The following is a 19,790-nucleotide window of genomic DNA, read 5'->3' on the forward strand; positions in this document are numbered from 1 at the left end:
CGCACTGAAAACTACGCGGACACATCTTTTCTAAGATGGTGTCATGGAATGATTTTAAGATTAAATAAAGCTAATGTTTGGTGGTTCATGTCATATTTATAACATGCTATTTCATCTGGAAAGAAAGAAACTAAAAAATATTTAATCAAAAAATACCCAACCCCGTGAAGGCGTTAGGAAGCATTAACCATTGGATTAAGGCCTTAAAATTACAAAGGGAGGAAGAGAACTCAATAAATCCCAATCAAACAATTTGTGTAAACCAGGATGAAATAGAAGATAATTGGTGTAGGTATGTACCACAATCTAACAAAGATATTTAATTTGTGCAGGGGTATCTAACCAAGCACTAGACGCGATAGGATGGAGCATCGGGATATGCAGTGACGGACATCTACAATCCGTCAATTTTAGAAAAGGAAAAACTTAAAAGTGTTTTGGAGGCAATGCTTGGAGGCCTACAATTGGAGATGGACAAAGCCAAAAAAAGAGAAGGATAGAAAAAATTTGGACTAACAATGAATGTTTAGCAAGTCTATTACCATGGCCATCTATAGCAAAATGACCTCTTATGAAATTACCCATGTTAATGGAAATGCCTAACATAACAAAACAAGTGAAATATGATAAAGTCCCAAACTCGGTGCTTCTGATGTATTTTGAAAAATATACAAACATAGCAGCTAATCAGATGGATGACTGTAATAGTACATTAGTTAGTATTTGTAAATTGACCATGTCAAATCAATCGAAACCAATTAGCTCATTCAAATCTCTTTTCGTCTTTTTCTTCTTTCTTTCCCCTTTTTTTTTCTTTTTTTTTAAGTGCTTTATATTAGCTTATTGGAAATTGAGGTGGAGACCATTACTAACCCCTAAGTAAGGGAGAGGACTCTGTGCTCTTCAGACGGCTTACAATCACAACTATCTAGAGCCCACAAGTTAAAAATAATAAAACGTTTTTTTGTAAAAAACCCATTACCTTAATCCTGTGCCTTGTAATTTGTGGTCAACAGCCGTTGGAGAACACTCTGTACTACCCATTGGGGGAGATGATCCGGACTCATGACTTCGGAGTAAATTGGTTTTTATTTTTTATTTTTTTCCTAGGTAGAACGAGCAAAGGACTTCATCAGGCGCATACATTTCCCTTCGACTCATTTTCGTCCTACTGTGTGGAGGTTCATTTAGTTCTAAATAAGGAACGCTGGGTTTTGGGGATTTTTTTAACGTTGAGTTCTTACTACTTAGTCGTTAAGGACGGGCTAGTTCAAGGCAGGTTGTTTTATACCCAACCATTATATAAGAGATATGATGCAATGAGAAAGAGATCCTTGATCTCTTCACTTGTCTATGACAACTTGGCTTGGGTCTGTTATTTCAAACTTTTTGCATATCCTGAAGGTTGTTAATGGGGCACAATTTATACTATTCCAACACCTCAAAAGTTAGGAACATCTGTAAGTTTGTTGCTAACAATTTTCTGTATTCCCAGCAGTCAGCCAACTGAATTAGAATTGTTAGTTTTCATCATGAGAAGAAAAAGTTCTTAATCATGCCTAAACATCAACAGAGATCTACAGCGACTGCAACCAAGTTCTTCGTCTCCTAAATTCGCCAAATGCAATTGGGTATGAATTTGCATCAGGAGATAAGACCAAATTCCATGTGAAAAGTATATTTAACCAAGTCTTCAATGCATCACTTGCAACAAAATGAAACTGGAGAACCTTCATCTCTCATCAAAGGCCCTCCGGGTTCAACTAGCCTATAAGTGTCTTCGATTGTGGGGGAAAGCGTGCAGATCAGCCATATAATGCACGCCATGGTTCCTGGACATCCCCAGATTTCTGTGAAGGAGTCCAATGAACTAGATCTTTCACAAAAAGTAAATTCACAATATTTCCCAGGAATTCTCCCATTTCATACAGCACCTGACAAAAAAATCATTGACTAGTCAATGTTATGATTTCTAGCAGCTAAAGATCTATATATATATGAGATGGGCACTAAATTTTATATCTTATCCATACAAGGCAGCCAACAAGCAAATATATTAAAAGAAAATAACACACTTGAGGATCAGCAGTAACCCAGAAAACTGCTAAGTTCTTTAAAATTTGATGAGAGCCTGGACTTGAGAGCATTTAGGGTCAGGATGGTAATAAGGCAGCAAAGGGAACTGAAAGTAGCACATAGGTTTTATTTTATTTTACCTTTTTTTTTTTTTTTTTTTTTTTTGGAGGGGGGGGGGAGTGGGGTGGTCTAGGGTCAAATTTGTAAATGAACTAATAGTCAGGTCTGCTGGAAGTGGGGTCTGAAGTTGCAGATTATGGGAAAACTCGAACTTAAGAACTGGGGAGTTTTGGGGTTTGATAAAAGGAAGGAGGGGGGGTGAAATCCTTTTAATGTAGCGAAAGGGACTGGAAGCTTGGGAAATGAACAGGGATGGAAGCAAAGGGGTAGGTTAGGGTCTGACATCTGTTTCTTGTCAAGAAAACTTACTGATTAGGTCTGTTCTTTATTGCAGTAACTATTCATGATCAGTATCTTTGGAAAGGACTGAATGACCTTCTAGTAGCAGACTGAATCCACAGTTACAGCAGAAGTTTGGGCATTAAATACTAAATTCAGTCTCCACCTTCGACTACACCAAGGATCCCCAACAACTAGAACTTGAACCACAGAGGTGCCTCAATTCAGACTTTAAATACTACAGGGAAAACAACCAGCCGCAGCATGCTTGAGCAGAAAGTTGCATAAAGTCTATTCATCCCACATAGGGGGTATTAGAGAAAGAGGAGAGCAGAATAAAAGAAGGGCGAGGGGGTTACTGCATTACTAAGTCCTAATTAAAAGGGAGAATTAAGAACCAAAATATAATATATCACTACCACCTTGCTATCTGCAAGAAGGTGGGTGAGCCCTAGTGAGATTCTACTTAAGTCATGAGATAAAGTTAACCACATAACCTCTGAAACAAACCATAAAATAAGAACTTAAATTCAATCAAAATCAACCTGCTTCAGCTCCAACAGTAATTAAACTCAGTAACTAAACCCAATTCGTATGCAGCCCTTATACCATGTGTCTAGGTCCATATAGAGCACCCGTTACACCTTAAAGCCAAGAGACCAAAGGCTCATATCCTATACAACCTGACCCTTGGCTTGTTTTATGGAAAATCAGCCCCTTTTGGTGGTGGATAAGCATAAGAAGTGCTGGATGATTTGCATTGCTTGTGATTCTTCTCCTCCGCGTCATCCTTTTGCTGCCTAGGCTGCACTGTTATAACTTTTTTCTTCAAATCAGCCAAATCTATAGGGGACTTCGAAAAATTTTAGCCATCTTGCCGGAGGTCATCACCATCCTGAGCAGATGAATGCATGGACTCAATGATCTCATATCCATAATTTAGGATTGACCAAACACTAATACCAAATGATAAGACACGGAAAAATCTAAATAAAATAAGAAGGGAAAAGATCATTGGTAAGAAAAAGGAAAGAGGTTTGGCTGAATTAGGAGGAAGCCGATCCTCTTGACTTTACGGATGAAAGAATGCCTTGTTTCTCAACAGAGAAAGTTCAAGATTAAATTCATACCAATCTATTCATATTGTACCTATTAATAGGCTTATCTAATAAGTTGTCATAACTCCTACCTCCAAAAGACCTATGTACAAAGACAACCTCCAAATATTGATCCAGTGTCTGACCAGTTCAATCAGTTCCAGTCCAACCCAAAAAAATGACTGTTAGGACACTAAAGTTGATGGTGCAGGGGTAGGGGAGCTGTAGGGTGTCAAAAAATCACGTGGGGTGACCAAAAAGGACAAAAACAAGTGGCAGCATCCTATTGGGGAGTAGCCACTCTCATGGTGGCCAATGTGAAAAGTAGTTAGTTAGGATATTTGGGGGATTATTGGGCAAATATTAGTGGGCATGGGGAATATGCAAGGGGGTATTGGATAGAGTTTTGTTGGGTAAGCTAGCTTGTGGGGAACTGAAGACCCTCAACTGGGGCATTTTGAAGGGTGTTTGGCTCTGGGAGAGTCTTGTAATAGTATCCTGTTAAGGAGTCTATCGCAGTGATCATTTATATTTCTTCTTCAGATCTTGTTGATACAATTCAAGTGTTGTCTGTGTGTTTTTGAGTGAATCAGAGTGCTGCCAATAGCTGGTGTTCAGTGTTCGATCGAGGTTCCTATCAAACTGGTCCAATGGGGTTTGATCCAACAAGAGTTAAGACTTAATTAAATATTTTATTTCAGTTTTAGTTTAATCTTTTATTTGTTTAAATATTTTATTTTAGTTTTAGTTTTAGTCTTTTATTTGTTCTAGTATTCCTATGTCAGCCTGTTTTAGACTTCAGTTAGGATTTTGGAATTTTTTCTTCTCTTTAAATAGATTGTATTAGGATACAATATTCGGATTGAATAGAACGGATTGAGTTATGTTTGTGAGAGCCTCCGTGGCTGGTGTGTGAGTGTAAGCACTCTTTTCCCTCTTCCTACCTCCTCCCCTTCCTATTCTTCTAATTACCCTTCCTTTACAGCCCACCATTGCAGCTCTAAATTAGAACTGCATCAAATATCCCTCAACTCCCTCCCCAATGATCTATGCATAAATAGCTAAAAATAACTAAAACACAACAACAACAACTCAGCTTCATCCTAAATGGGGTCGGCTATATAGATCCTTGCCTTCCAATTTGCTCTATTAGAGGTCATACTAGAACAAGGCCCAAGCTGTACATGTTTTCTCTCACCATTTCTAGCACTTTTAGCTCCTTCAATCTAGATTAAATGAATCATTTGTACAGGGGGCATTTAGAAGCCTCCATTGAACATGGTCATGCCACCTCAAACGACATTCTCATAGCTTATCATGTACTAGAGCTACTCCAAAACAGCTCTAATATGACAGAAAAAGTAGACACCAATTACAAATAACATCCTAGTTACTAAAATAAAGACATCTAACATATGCTCGACTACTGTTCTAAACATTAAGAGAAGCACTCAACCAGCACTATCCTCTCATCAGAATTCCAGATTTTGCTTGGTGAACGTCCCTTGATTCTAGAAAATCTTTTTCTGCTATATGGTACTGTTCTATTGGTAGTGATATGAATATATCAAAACCACATTACTGTTATCTCCAATTTATACATCAGATAGCAAGAATATAGCCCACCATGCTTTTGACAAACTCTTACCTTTTTCTATTAGTTTTCAGTCAGATCTAGAGTGCTTATTGAGACAGACAGCAGCCTCGGTAGGATGCCAACCTGAGCAGGTGAGGTGTGAGTCAATTTCCAGCTGAGAGGCCTACACCATTTACTTTCCTCTATCATTCTTCTTCTCCTCCTCAATCTCGGCTTTCTGCTGTTTACCCTTTCTTTTAGTACCAGCCTCCCATTTTTGTTTTGTTAAATAACAGCACTATTCCTCCATTGTTAGCAACAGGAAAGTGAGATTGGGAAGGAGAAGAAGAAAGATATGAAGTTTGAACTACAGAGGATAGTACAACTACTCCTTTCTTTATTTTCTATTTCCAACCCCTCTATCTAAACTAAACCCGAAGAATGATGGCAAAAAGCCTAGGTCTTACTGCAGCATCTCTGGTAATAACAGAAATAATGACCCAATTAGTCATTGTGTCATACGTTCCAAAACTAGCAGCAACCTGCAAATAAGTCGGTTGTGTTTGAAGCAGATGATATATCAACCACAAAGACTTCAGATTGAATAACTGCCACCTCATGGCTGATAAAGGCTTCATTATTGATATTAGACATACCTTATGAAGAACAAATCCAAACATATAGCGATCTCCTGGACAGACCATGAAGTAATCAAGGGTCAAACCTTGACTTCTAGATCCAGGCAGATAAGTAGGGAATACATTTCAGTTTGAGTTTCTTCAGTAATCTGCTTTATAGGAATTGTTTGACAAAATGTATAGCATTCTGATAGGAATTGTTTATTGATATGGTTACTAGTTAGTAGGTTACTTGAATTCTTGAAATTCAAATTGGTAATAGAAGACTATAACTTTATCATATAACCCTCAGCTCAAAAACTTAGCATGATTTTGGTAGCCCAAAGAAGAGAAGAAAACAATACAAAATTTGTACTATTTTCTTGGTGTTCGGGACATCCAGTTGTAGGAAGGAGACTCTTAGCACATGGGGATTGGTGATATTTTCTAATGCTATCATAAAAGAAGAAATCTTGTAAAATTGGCAAGAAATGAAAAAGAAAACTTATGGCTACTGTACTTATCAATATGTCTTATGTGAAGTCTTTTCTCAATCACAACTCTTGCCTACTTTCACCTAATCATGGTTCTACTAAACAAATAAGAAAAACCTATCGTAGTTAAATCACAGGTTAATCTTGAAAAGATTTTTTACCTTTTCTTTTCTAGTTGTGACCAAACAACAAAAATTAATTGCTTTCTTTTCTTCTCTTGGCTACCAAACTCGACCTTACTGATATAACCTTCAAGTATTAACATGTTGGAGGTGGAAAATAATTGAAAGATAACTGGCTGGTAGATTCTTCTTCCGACTAATCAGGTCTACAATTGTAACAGGTTCATTTCTTGTTATCTCTGCAAGACTGCAACTTAGTACGTCTCCTTCTGATCTCCAATGAAAAGCCAATTCAGCATTCAATTTGTATAAATATAATTAGAAGCTTCTTTTCTGTTGTGAAGGGGAGTGAGTGTGGGTATAATAATCAAAGAAAATGCAGTAGTAATTAACAAGAAGATTGCAGATGACATCAACATTAATGAAGAGAAACCTGAGAAATGGAGAAACAGATCTTCCACAGAAAAATTAAAAAGAGAAAATGTTTTTTTTTTTTTTTTTTTGGGGGGGGGGGGCTAAAAGAATTAAGAATAATACCTCCATCCCTTCATCTGCAGTTTTTCGAGATTGATGTTGGCCTCTTGATCCAATCAGGAGAACAGTTGGTAGCTTCAAGATTCTGACCAACTGAAGCAAGCAGGCCAAGGTTTCATTGTGAATCTGCAATGAAGATGGTGGCTTACACGTTTTGGCAACCACAGCTTGAGTAAAGTCTGTTACAGGGCCAATAGCTGTTCCACAAAGAGTAGATTTTTGGCCAGTGGGGTTTGCTGTTTCGCACTTGAGCTTTTCTGCCAGGAGGAAGGGGACTATGATCGTGGGTAAAATGGAAGAGTTTTCTCCAATGATTGATGACAGGACTTCATGAACAGCACAGGAAACAATAGGCAGCTCATATTCATGCAGAAGCAAAATGGAAACCTGTCATATGAGAACATTAGGTGAACATAAACCAAACCAATTTGAATCATAAGTAGGCCTTAAACAACTCAGTGATTTAAGCTGAACAACAGATTGTACATGCTAATTTATCAAACTTCTAGCTTTAACAGGAAGAATCTATGCCAGTTGGGATTATAGAGGTCAACTTTGAAATCATTAAGGTTTTAAGACAAGTACAGCAAAGATGGAATACATGGTTTGTAAGGATTCTCCAAAGTAACTATTTTAGGTATCTGGACTCAACTCATAGATAAATAATGCAATACGGAGATGGTGTTACACAGTTACACAAAAATTAAACTGGGAGGACAAAGTGGGGAGGTGCATCCAGAGTGTTGTGTGATTGACACACACCTTTAAAACTCAAAGCAATATTTTGCAGGACAATCATACAATAGGCTATGAGGATAGTATAGAATGTTGGAAAGATGCAGCTCTGCTAGACTTGGCGTAGCTAAGATGGTTGTGAAGGAGACAAGGCAATGTTAGACGATAGATGGCAACAAAAACCAAGGTGACACCAAATCGCCTTGACTCAAAAATGGCCAAGGCAACAAGGCGGACGCTTTGATAACTTTGGCTGAGACAATGATGTTGAGATAGGTGTGGCAAAACTAGGAATGATCAACTCACAAGTGTTTCAAAAGAAGCTTCAAGAAAGTCATTTGAGGTAGCATAACCATGTTCAAATGAAGGATGTTAGATGCAAAAGAGTAATTTGATTAATAACAAAGGAGCCAAAAGAGCCAAGGAGAAACCTAAAGATGACTCTGGAAGAAGTGCTGACGAAATGCATGTATAGGTTAGGCAATCAAGACATCTAGGAGTTGAATTGAGAGAACCAAAGCTCTTCACCTCATGTAGACCTAGAATAGTTCTTTATTGCACCATCATCAGAACCCTCATCAGGTGAACCAAAATTCAGATTAAAAGATGAAGGAACAACGCTATATCTATGATTTCAGTGAGCAAGTCCAACGCATACAATTTTAGGGGCGACACAGACCCCAAAGCTCAACCATCATGGATTTGGTTAGACTCCTCTAGAAAACGTTTCTACTCGAGTTTCACAGAATAATAAATATGAGTATGTATACCGATTTATGTTTCCTCCGTGTTCCGAATTTCCCTCAATTTCCAAATTCTACAATTACCTAGTTCCCTTTCTTCCCCACCGCATTCCCCCTAACGATAGAGACATCCAGATGTTCCCCATGAAGCTCTTCAAGTATAAGCCACATGTTCAAAACAAACCTTGCTCAATATCTTAATTGAGATGTAAAAGTTCTTTTAAAATCAAATGAAAAAAAAAAAAAAAGAGTTGAAAATTTCAACAACGAAATGAAATCCCCTAACTTGTCGAAGAAAGAACATCTTCAGTACCTGATAAAAACCCTGGGGATCAATAAAGTGGACGGCGTCTCCTGAAACTTTGCGATTGCTGATTCCATACTTCTCTAGTGATAGCTCGAACGAGGTTTCTCTGTTAAAATTAATGAAGAAATGAACGATAAGACAGTGAAACACCTTGAGAGTGAATAAGGAAGGTAAGAGGAATTACTTTCTTCGAAGGGAGCTCTCCTTGGGGTGCAGAGCATCTGAGATTGCAGGGCCAAAGCCATCGGCGTCTCTGAAAAGAAAAATCACCTTCGAAGCTACTTGCATTCTTGAGCCGGAAGAGAAACACAAAGCTTTCCTAAATCCTTCTCCTGTTTCGTGAAGTATGTGTGTATTCCTCTGTACCAACTAGACTATCGACCTATCTGAAACTATTTGGTCTTGTTCTAACTGTTCAAACCAAGTACTGCCATTACAACGAAAGAAGAACTGAGTTAACCAATTTATCAATCAGAACCCTGTGGAGAGAAAATATATCAAATGCATCCTCTACCACTAAGAAATCATATGGGTGTAAGCTAATTAAATATTTCAAAAGGACGAGAATAATATTGAATGAAAATTCCGTAATCGACTCATTTTTTTCATTTCTTACCACCTTTTACAACTTTTTCCTCGTCTAAGTCATAAATCTTTATTTTGGAGATATACATCATGAATAGTATTTCTAAACTTAAGAGGTGGGGTATATTAAAAATAAATAAGTAAAAAATAAATAAAATTTATGGTACAATGATGGATAAATTGAATAAGTTAAGGGGTGACATTGAAAACCCCCCCTCCCCAAACAAAAAAAAAACGAACCACTATGCAACCATACCATATATGTAATGTCACACTATTACTGTAAGTTGACAATCCACCCCTCACTTGTTATTCTTCACAACTCTCCACCACATTGGGACTCACTTCTAAATTCTGAAAGTATGAAGAGATTATAGACCTCTATTCATCATGATAGAGGATCCGAACTCTATGATTGATACCATTTGCTCAAACTCATGCCCATATGATTGACCATTGGATTGTTTTGTTTAAAACATAATACCATCAATGAGTGCTTAGTGGATGCAACTAGATCAAGTGTCTGCTGCTGAAGGTAGGAAATAGGGTTGCTCAGTTGACATTTGGCAATGACCGACCAATATCCCTTACTCTTAATGAAGAGATCATCGGTTCCTTGACCAAAAAGAAAGAAAACAATGGGTTCTACTCTCCGTGGTGGTCTAGTATCTTTAGATGAAATATAAAAGCTATCAGATGTAGTTGAGGTGGTGCATGTAAACTAGTCTATCTCTATCCAAAGGATAACATGAATGCCCTACGTGGCTTACATCCTCTTATCCACTTAGACGAATCATGATGTAGAGTTCAGATCGTCTCTCCGATTGAGGAGCATTTTGTGCTCCCTTATGACTGTTGACCACAAATTACAATTACAAGATTAAGGTGATAGATTTTTTTTTTAATATTTTAATATTTTATACTTGAAGACCCCACATAATTTGAAGTAAGGGTGTCAAAACCTAACCTGAACAGTTAAAACCGGACCAAACCGGCCCGTTATAGCCCGGACCAGCCTGAATCGAAGCTTAATGGGCTGTGTTTGGATTAAACAACTTCAGCTGTGTTTGGGCTAAACAACTTCAGCCCGCAATGGTTTGGGCTGGGCTGGGCCAGCCCGTGTGGTCCGCTAGCCCGAACCGTTTGGCCCAAAACTAGCCTGAACTTGAACCAACCCGTTAAACCCGTTATAAATAAATTAAATTTAAATGTAAAAGACAAGAAAACCCCCAAGTGTTCATTTATTTTCCTTAATTGTTTTGCTTTGGAACATGCAAACAACAAGCCGTCAAAACCTTTGCCATTTGAAAGATGGGTTTAGTGAATATTTAGCAATTGTATTATCATTTGAAAATCTTTAAATGCTTTATTTTGATCCATTTTTACAAGTGTTAAGAAAAGGGAGGATAATAAGCAGAGACAACCCACTAAAATTCATCAAGATGTCAGCTTTCATTTGTATATATTAGTTCTATAACTTCTACTTATTTGTAGAAAAAAGTTTTTGGTTTGAACACCGAACACAAGAGACTTGGAGAGAACTTAATGTTTATATGTGTTTACATGCTCTTGATAAATTCCACACATCAACAAAGTACTCTAAACATACCGCTAGTAAACCCGAAACCAAACCGTTAGTAAACCCAATTTTAAATTGTTAGCCCAAACCGTTAGTCAACCTAAACCCAAATCGCACCGGCCCGAAACCATTATTTTCTTAATGAGCCGTGTTTGGCTGAGTGTTTTTCAGCCCGAAACCTGCCCAACCTGAACCGTTGACACCCCTAATTTGGAGTAAGGCGGTCGAGAGCACACCGAACCACACATCGCTAAATCATGTAACCTGCGAATCATGATTCGGCCGGTACATCTAAATTCTATTACCTTATTTGGATTCTGTCACCCATGTGCCTCTGGTGCGCACGTTTAGCTCCTAGTTTTAACATTCCGACTCAATAAGCTAAAGCGACATCTTCGACTACTCTCCAGAGAGGGAAGTTATTCTTAAATCTTGAAACCCAGTAGATCGAAAGTGACAGATCCCCGAATTTCGAGTTGGAGCATTTTTCAAATTCCATTTTCGGAGCTACGAATCGGCTACGTTCATTGTTCTTCTTGGAGTCATGAGGAATACTGCGCAAGCTTGGTTCATGGGAGGACCCACTAACGCCGATCAGCAACAATCGTCGTCTCTGCTCGCCGACTGGAATTCGTACGCGGCATCCAAAGCTTCAGAAGATTCTAGCTTAGGTATAGACCTCGAAGCCGCTGTACGGACTGCCAACGACAAGGTCGCTGGAACCTTTAATGTGTAAGCTTGAATCTTCAACAACTGCTGAAATTTTGGCTTTTAAGTTCTTGTTCTTTGCTCTACTTCTCTCTTGTCAGGGTTTTAAAATACTACTCCGTCTCACTTTACCGCTTGGGTCTTTTTGAATTCCTGCTGGCCTTTATTTGCTTTTTCTCTAGATTATCTTCACATTTTTATTGCTTCTCCATTAGAATATACTCTGCTATTTGCCACATTGGAATTTCGATGTTGTTATATTGTTTATGTCGAGTTGAATTCAGATGATTTCAGCATTGAGGAGATTTTTTCTTTTCTTTTCTTTCTTTCTTTCTTCTTCTTCTTCTTTTTTTTTTTTTTTTTCATTTAGATCCTGGAATACGTCTTCAGTATTTTCCATGTTGCGTTGTTGTTATACCCAGTACGCCACAGTGGGTTGATCATTTAATTTGAATTTTGATTCTTTGAATCAACCCATTGTTCAATAGACTTCAATATTTTTTGCAAGGAGTTTTATTCGATGAAGTGAGACAGAATACAAGCTTGGCATTGGAAATGGTATGCAAAAACTAAATAGACACTAGAACTATTATGTATGTAATATGTTGTGAGCCAATCTTTCTACCAAAACGATCCAATTTATTGTAGATCAATAGCTTGTATTGTATAAGATGTCATCTAAAGTATGTTACTGTTAGGACTACTATATGTGTGCCATCGTAATTAAACTCAACACACATCTACAAAGGCAATGAATAAACATACAATGTAATTAGCTATTATCTGAATGATATACTGTATAATATGAAACAAGGGTGGGCAAAGGATTGGCCTTGTGTATGGATAAAGGTTCCCCATTGTGACTAAGTGCCCATGTGTTCAAGTCCCCAAACTGACAGGGCATTGGTGAGAACTTTATGTACTGGGTAATGCTGAATTGAGGAAGAGCAAGAATAATTAGAAGCTAAATATTGTACGGATATAACTTTTAAAATAAAATAAACTAAAGCAAAGACATGATTCCCCGAATAATATATTTCCTGAAATCCTACTAGCCCCATGACTTGAACTGATCCAGATTATCGCTGTTTGGAAACCCAGGTTCAGTTTGGGCTTGCCCAAGGCTGTATTTCTGCATCACCAGGTACACCCTTTAATAAAGAGGCAGACTTGGTACTCCAAGTGCAATTGAAACTGGAATGTTTGGGTTTTTTGACTTGAGGGAAGTAACTCATGGTAATCAGTTCTACCTCCCACATATTAGATAAGGAGAGGGTGAATCCTGCCTAGTTAGCGGAGGCAATGCAAATTGCGGCCAGGCAAGAGCCAATGAGCACTCCCCCTCAGATCAATTTAATCACGGGGGAAGAGTGGTCATCCCAAAGTGGAGGGTGGAGTGAGGAATGGAAATAGAGAGGAGAGTGCTAGCAGAGGTTATGCCCCCAGATTAGAAACATTCTCCCATTGAATAAACCTTAAAAATTCTTTTGAGGGGGTCTTGGTTCCAGCCTTCCCCACTTTGCTCAAAGAATGCTTTCCCAAATAATATATACAAAAATAAAATTATTAGGGGGCAGTCCCCCAGATCCTCCCATGCTTGACATTTTGCTTGTTGGTCCACATGAGCCTACATGTCAACCCATTTTCCTTATTGTGAATTTTTGCATAATAGCTGCTTACATAACAGAAACGGGATGGGTTTTTTCGATGTCCACTCACCTCTAATTCTACATAGGTATCTGCATCGAAACATGAGCTCCATGGTTAGTGACAGCACTGACCCTTTTAGACTAAGTCAAGTGCTGATGTATTGCGTCCCATATGTAAATGGGGCCAAAAATGCTCGGATGTGCACCATCTTCTGACACACTCCCTGAATAGGGGATTCTCATACATTATTTAAGTGCAGACCCTCCTTGTTATCCCTACTCCTGGTCTTCCCAAAGTAACTGAGATAATTCTTTCTTTTCTTACTGATGTAAATGTTCTAGTTCTCCCCTAGATCATATGCAAGCTACTAATTTCAGAAAAAGTATCCCTGTATTAAGAAATATAAACACAGGAGTCCATTGAAACAAAAACCATGTTCCGTTCCATCTCACTAATACCAGATCCTTTGAGGGAAGCATTGGCATTGAGCTCAGTGGTTTCCTGTTAGGGTTCACAACATGAATTATATTCTTCTAGTATCTTGATTCTTGACAAAGGTATCGAGATCCAACATGTTGTTAATGTCAACCATCAACTATAGCTGCAAAATGATAGATCCTGTCCTCAATCCTATAATTTAGCTGTTCCCCATCCTTCGTTTTCATCTTCAACTGGTGCATGAATCCCGGCCTGAAAATCTGGGTTTTGGATGTGTGACTGAGTGAAACAACCATTTATAGATATCAGGAAATCCTCCTATCTTGACCTCATCGTGGCCATGTCCCTTGCCTCCTTAGTATCAATACTGATGTTCTTATCACCACCAACTTGCTCTCTCTTGAGCTCAAGCTTTTCTTGGAAAGTTTTTTGAAGGGGAAAAATGTACAAGGGGGAGAAGGGGGGGGAGGGGGGAGAAGACAGCCTTTGGCTACTAGGCTGAAAGCAAGGAGGTATTAGCTCTTGCCCTAAAGTTGGAGAAGTTGTTTTGATTTAAAATTTCTGCCTGGAAACATAAGTTGGTGGTGGCCAACTTTTTTGACTCCTTGCTGACACTTCGACACCAAAAGAAGCACCATATGTTATTTCTGAGTGCAGTTTTTCAGGTATTTTCCATCTTTTATGGGGGTAAAGGGGACATTTAGAATCATAGAATGGGTCCAATGGGATAATTAGGAAAGATGAAAATTATAAAATTTGGAGGTCAAGATGGTCAGGTTTTGGCAGTATGTGCCTTAGGACAGACCTCAAGGAGGAAGATGATGCCTTGGAACTCTTAAGTTAAGTTGATTTTATTACAACCAAATTCCGGCATACTGCAGAAATGAGCGATGCTTGTGATGCAGGGATGTGTCACACACAGTGGATCATTTTGTTTGAGATTTCTGCTGGATGTGCTGCACAGCTGTTTGTGGTAGATAGTCCACTCTGTGTTTTGTCATGAACAATAAGCTTTTGGTCAGCAGGATCTAATCCGCCTCTTTGGTGCAATGGAAAGTCCTAAACTCTAAAGGATCTAAGAAACATAAATCAGATTACAAGGATTAATGTCACAAAATATTGGTGGAATTTTATGGATGGATATGAACTGTAACTTTTGCTCGATTTATGTTTGAGGTATATAGAAGTTTGTCTTACTTAACATCTGTGTTTTCTTGTGAACAAGAAGTTTAAATTCTGTCTTTTGGTGTAATGGATGGTTCTTAAGGATCAATTAGCAGCAGAATCTAGATTACAAGTAAAGACTGATGCTCAAAAAATATTCATGGAATTTTACGGATAGATATGAACATGGTTCTGCACTCTAAAATTTTTATGTGGAAGTTTTGATTTTCCATTGGTAATTTATTGGTTTATGGAGAATGGTTTATTCTGGTCTGCATGTGAGTTCTTTGGATTGGATCTTGAGGTAGAAGGAAGGTGGGTTTTATGCTTTGCTTCTTATTCATTATCCAATACTGAATTGCTTATAATGGTAGAGCAGAATGGTGGCATAGGGTTGCCGTGGTTTAGGGTCTGACTTGTCTCATAATAGTATAGGTAAGTTAGATATATTCTCCTCCCTCTGCAAAATTGGCTGAGAGCATACATGCAGATCTTCTGCTTTAAAAAATTGAAATACCATCCAGTATCCATTTTTTATTTCTCTTTATCTGGAATACTAGCTAAATTTCCCCATTATGATATTTCTAGGGTTTCGAAAGGGGTGAGAGATTTGCCAGGGAACTTTCAGTCTGCCACCAGCAATGTCCCTTCTGGAAAATCCCTCATGTACTTTGGTTTACTACTGGCTACTGGAGTGTTCTTCATATTCATCGCATTTACCATGTTCCTTCCAGTCATGGTGCTGATGCCTCAGAAATTTGCTATCTGCTTTACCATTGGATGTGCTTTCATTATTGGATCTTTCTTTGCCCTGAAAGGTCCCAAAAATCAGCTTGCACACATGTCATCAAAAGAGGTATTTAATTTTTTCTTTTTTCTTTTTGTATAACTTGGGAACATTTTTCAATTATTCCTTAGAAGGTAATATCAGCTCAGTTCTCTTTCTCATGCTGGATACTTACTCTAACAGAGACTTCCTCTTACATTGGGATTCATTGCCAGCATGGTGGGTACCCTCTATGTTTCCATGGTGCTTCACAGTTATGTTCTTTCTGTGCTTTTCTCAGTTCTACAGGTACCAAATACCTTTCTTTCTGTCTTATCTTCTTATCAAATACCTTTCTTTCTAGCCTTCCTTTTCTTTTTCTTTTTTTGTTGTAATATTTGGCGAGCAATTTGGTTTCTTTTTATCAAGGAAAGCAAAAATTTGGGACTTTCCTCATTTTGTTCAATATTGAGTTACTACATTCAATGGAAGCTGAATATTTTCTCATTTTCTGTATATACCTTCTGAGAAATGTCACAATTATCTCATCTAAATTGCTTACCCATGAGGCTCCTGCCTCTGGGGCCTGGGAAGTTTCATAATGTACACAGCTTTACCGCTAGATTGCAAAGGAGTAACCTTACCATTCTGCACCGGTCTCTGCCTTGCAACAAATTTGTTATCTTGAAAGTGTAAATTGGTCTTTGGAAAAATAATGCTCCAAATGGATACCAAAACCATGCAGACACCTAACTGAACTTCATCTAGGGATATTCATTCTGGACTTGGGAAGTTACACGGTAGTAAGGTAAAGCAAGCAAAGTAAGGAGGAATTGCATTTATAGTGCACATAAAGTAAGGAGGAGTTGCATTTATAGTGCACATTCTGTCTGTTTAATAATTGCTTTCTACTAGCTTTGTACCATTCAATTATGCCACCCCACCCCAGCCCTCCTTTTCTTTTTTTTCGTTTACCTTCTCCTTATCCACAAACTTGTTGGAACTTTATTATACATAGCCAATTTCATATGAGAGCTGATGGTTGCTTAAGCTTGACCAGGTACTTGGACTATTATACTATGCCATTTCCTACTTCCCTGGAGGCTCTGCTGGGCTAAAGTTCCTTACGTCAGCTCTCATGTCTTCAATACTGAAGTGTTTTGGAAGGTGATAAATATGACAAAAATGACACAAAGAAGAACATGGAACTGTATTACTTTATCCTATGGATACCTGTTTGTGAGAGTTTATGTTCTGAGAGAGAAATTATGTATGCCTTGGATCCAACTGAAAAAGAAAATTGCAGTTCCATACGATTAATTCACCGAAGCTGTTTTTTTGCCTTTTTTCCATACTATTTCTGTGATGCACAAAGAACTTGGATAAACCAGCATTAAAAACTTCTTGACTTTTTGACCCATTGGATTCTACAAAGAAGTTTTGACAATCGAAAATCTGAGTGCTATGAATTGTTAAGACCTCCTTTGAAGCTTGATGGTTAATTGATGCCTTCCCACATCCTTCATAATGGATATGCCATTGGCTGACCTAAAATGGTCTTAAACACTGTAGCACCAGTACTTCCATTCTCAGCAGCAAGCACTGTTTATTAACCTGCCGATAAAAGTAAAGCAATTCTTTTGTTGGCTGTGTTGTCCCACAGATTTTGAACAGGATCCTTAATCCTCCAATTATTTATCCTGCTTTTCACCATATATCTTGCAGTGTTGCTGAATTTTCCCAGAAATATATGTATGAACTCTATCTATTAGTAAGCTATAGTTTGTACCTGGAAATGGAAGTCAAGGGGTGACCCCTCTGAGCCTCATGTTTACTCGGTATTTAAGGCTTCTGGGACCAAGGGGTTGTTGGTCAATAAGAATTTGAAATGATGAGACAGGGTTAATTTATTTTACTCAAACTCGTGGCATATGAGACTGGTCCATCTCCTTCATCCCTGGCATTGGAGATAGGATTCTCTCTTAATTATGAAGTGTTAGTCCTTACCAATGAGCTCTACCCTTTCAGGTGTCAATGGATTGCCTTAGTTAGATTGGTGAGTCCTTAATTCCTACTCCCGGGATCTTGGCATGAAATAAAAGCACCTGTTGCTGTTCTGACACAATTGGTGATGATATTATCATATGAAATGAGAAAAAGAAGGTGAAGAAAGCTTTGGTATCAATGTCTTTTTCTTTGTTTTGGTATCAACATGTCTTTTTCTTTGTTTTGCTTCCAAAAACGAAAAAATTGGACAAGAGTTTGAGAGGTTACAGCTTACAAATGTACAGATGACACATCCAAAATCCACAGATGAACCTCATCAAAAATCTGAATTAGTAAGTTACACAATATTAGAACTAACTGATTTACAAGCAAAATCCTTTCTTTTTTTGGGATCAAAACAAGAAATTATATGTTTCAGGCCTCTCAAAGTATGTAACTTTGTTGATGATGATCAATATACTAACCTTCAAAATCGAAAAGGCTAGCAAAAGATACCCCTTTCTGGCCAGGCCAAGCTCCTGAGTTGCTCAACCAATAACCAGTCCTGTCTCATCCAAGTTTCCATGCATATAAGAAGAGGCAAAAATCCGGCGATGTCGAATGACTCTGCGTCGAGAATTTCCCACTCGCACTATCGCCATCACCATCACCATCACCATCACAGCTGCGGCTACTACCTTCTTTCTCCACATCTGATACATATTCCTGTGCACCTGGTTTGAATAAGAATATGCCCTGTCCCAAACCCTGGCTACTGAACAACCAATCATGCACATCCCAGAAGACCTTCACTGGAGTCTTGTTCACTAAAACAGTCTGATTCCCCCTGAATTTCCATTGCAGGTTCTTCACATGTATCAATACTATCCCATCTATACTAATCCACATTTCAGGTTCTCTGGCCCCAGTAAAGGAGTTCTCCACAACAATTTCATATTCTTTATCCTTCTCATCAAACCTAGTCCTAGTGGAAAAGCATTTCTTACCTATAATATTCTCTCGCTTGCACATTAATACAGCTTCTATGGTTGATGGTTTTGACTTGGTTCTCTTATAAGCCTCATTCTTACATGCTCCTAACAACAATACCACTTCCTCATCAGACACCAAAGCAACATAATAATCCCCAAGCGGTTCAGGGCAACCTGAGAATTTCGCAGAACGGAGATCCCAAAATACATCCACTCGCTTTCCATTTACAGAGAAGGATTTAAGCCCTTTCTTGCTCCAGAAAACCCATGGCTTTAAGTCAATCTTGCAACTGAATGGGTTTTCACTACCAGGATTTTCTACTGAGATGTTTATGGAAACGTTGAGCAGGCTCTTGCACCATAAAACAGTAACAATACGACAAAACCCAGCAATTTTGGTCTGATAGATATACATAACCGTGCATTGCGTAGCAGACTTGTTCGTGTATGGGTCATCTTTGAATTTCTCTCCTGAAGCTCGACGTTGTTTCTGGGGACGTCCAGAAGGATGTTTAGTGTACATGTCTCTGGTTTAGCGAAATCATCAATTTCTACATTGAGGTCGGCATACCTGATCCATCAATTTCTCCGTAGAAGATGCAACCAACTCGAATTTCTAACCCTTTTTGGGTGGAGACATGGAGCTCTGTTGCGACCATGAAAACTTCAGCTAAAATCTGTGAATGGTCGGTAGCTCCCAAGTTTATGGATAATGGCGGAACCAAATTGACGATGTTGTTTTTCTTCTTCCCCCGCCGTCGTCGACGTCGAAAAGATCGGAGATCAGCCGGAGAGTGGAAGCGATAAGTTTTGTGGAACGATGGAGATTTGGAGGAACAAAGGAGGACAGGCTGGTTGCAGAGGAGAAAGGCTCTCCTCCTTAGATTGGCAACAGAAGCTGCCCGAGGCTGAAGGGCTTGGAATGACTAAACGTCATTTGACTTCCTTTTTAATTTTAGTGTTCACACGCTTATACCGACAAAAAATAATAATAATAAAAAAAATAAAAACTAGTCTTCAACCCTTATCACGCTAAACAGTTTTTTCTCCCAATTTTAAACCACATGGCTGCTTCTTGTTTAAATGTTGTGTCTTTCACGTTTGACTCACTTAAAATGGGCTTCAACTTTTTGAAAAAAAGAAAAATGCATGTGATTTATAACATAATAGTTAGGGTTAGTGCCCACTTAACTCATATTGTTAAGTAATCATAATACCTTCT

The 19,790-nt window shown here is 38.4% G+C and overlaps 3 protein-coding genes across 6 annotated transcripts; 1 reads left to right on the top strand and 2 right to left on the bottom strand.

Annotated features, from left to right (window-relative positions):
* Positions 1-1,180: 1,180 nt before the first annotated feature.
* Positions 1,181-9,191, bottom strand: LOC149003086 (period circadian protein). Of its 2 annotated transcripts, none has more exons than XM_089138216.1 (4): positions 8,885-9,055; positions 8,707-8,806; positions 6,919-7,302; positions 1,181-1,934 (listed from the first exon to the last, which is right to left on the bottom strand). In XM_089138216.1, exons 1-4 carry the CDS (start codon positions 8,986-8,988, stop codon positions 1,806-1,808), a joined length of 717 nt encoding a protein of 238 aa, XP_088994342.1. In that variant the 5' UTR covers positions 8,989-9,055; the 3' UTR covers positions 1,181-1,805. The 2 variants fall into 2 exon arrangements, with proteins under 2 accessions (XP_088994342.1, XP_088994341.1); XM_089138215.1 differs by lacking the exon at positions 1,181-1,934 and adding an exon at positions 4,870-6,650 and having other exon boundaries at positions 8,885-9,191.
* Positions 9,192-11,223: 2,032 nt separating this feature from the next.
* Positions 11,224-17,015, top strand: LOC149003087 (protein transport protein sft2-like). Of its 3 annotated transcripts, none has more exons than XM_089138180.1 (4): positions 11,224-11,596; positions 15,413-15,680; positions 15,795-15,899; positions 16,642-17,015. In XM_089138180.1, the coding sequence occupies exons 1-4, from the start codon at positions 11,409-11,411 to the stop codon at positions 16,759-16,761; spliced, it is 681 nt and encodes a 226-aa protein (XP_088994306.1). In that variant the 5' UTR covers positions 11,224-11,408; the 3' UTR covers positions 16,762-17,015. The 3 variants fall into 3 exon arrangements, with proteins under 3 accessions (XP_088994306.1, XP_088994307.1, XP_088994305.1); XM_089138181.1 differs by having other exon boundaries at positions 16,651-17,009; XM_089138179.1 differs by lacking the exon at positions 16,642-17,015 and having other exon boundaries at positions 15,795-16,549.
* A 40-nt stretch (positions 17,016-17,055) lies between these two features.
* On the bottom strand, positions 17,056-19,471 carry LOC149003088 (uncharacterized). The gene has a single exon (XM_089138178.1). It carries the CDS (start codon positions 19,089-19,091, stop codon positions 18,147-18,149), a length of 945 nt encoding a protein of 314 aa, XP_088994304.1. The 5' UTR covers positions 19,092-19,471; the 3' UTR covers positions 17,056-18,146.
* Positions 19,472-19,790: the final 319 nt, after the last annotated feature.

This window comes from Hakea prostrata, chromosome 10 (genome assembly GCF_041222555.1).
Source record: "Hakea prostrata isolate BN-2017 chromosome 10, UWA_Hpros_2, whole genome shotgun sequence".
Classification (NCBI taxonomy): domain Eukaryota; kingdom Viridiplantae; phylum Streptophyta; class Magnoliopsida; order Proteales; family Proteaceae; genus Hakea; species Hakea prostrata.

Excerpts from the sequence above, each read along its gene's own strand:
- LOC149003086 (XM_089138216.1), bottom strand. The coding sequence starts at position 8,988 with ATGCAAGTAGCTTCGAAGGTGATTTTTCTTTTCAGAGACGCCGATGGC. Across the intron at positions 8,807-8,884 it reads GAGAGCTCCCTTCGAAGAAA|AGAAACCTCGTTCGAGCTAT; the intron begins GTAATTCCTCTT and ends TAATTTTAACAG. Across the intron at positions 7,303-8,706 it reads ATCCCCAGGGTTTTTATCAG|GTTTCCATTTTGCTTCTGCA; the intron begins GTACTGAAGATG and ends CTCATATGACAG.
- LOC149003087 (XM_089138179.1), top strand. The coding sequence starts at position 11,409 with ATGAGGAATACTGCGCAAGCTTGGTTCATGGGAGGACCCACTAACGCC. Across the intron at positions 11,597-15,412 it reads GTCGCTGGAACCTTTAATGT|GGTTTCGAAAGGGGTGAGAG; the intron begins GTAAGCTTGAAT and ends TGATATTTCTAG. Across the intron at positions 15,681-15,794 it reads CACACATGTCATCAAAAGAG|AGACTTCCTCTTACATTGGG; the intron begins GTATTTAATTTT and ends TTACTCTAACAG.
- LOC149003088 (XM_089138178.1), bottom strand. The coding sequence starts at position 19,091 with ATGTACACTAAACATCCTTCTGGACGTCCCCAGAAACAACGTCGAGCT.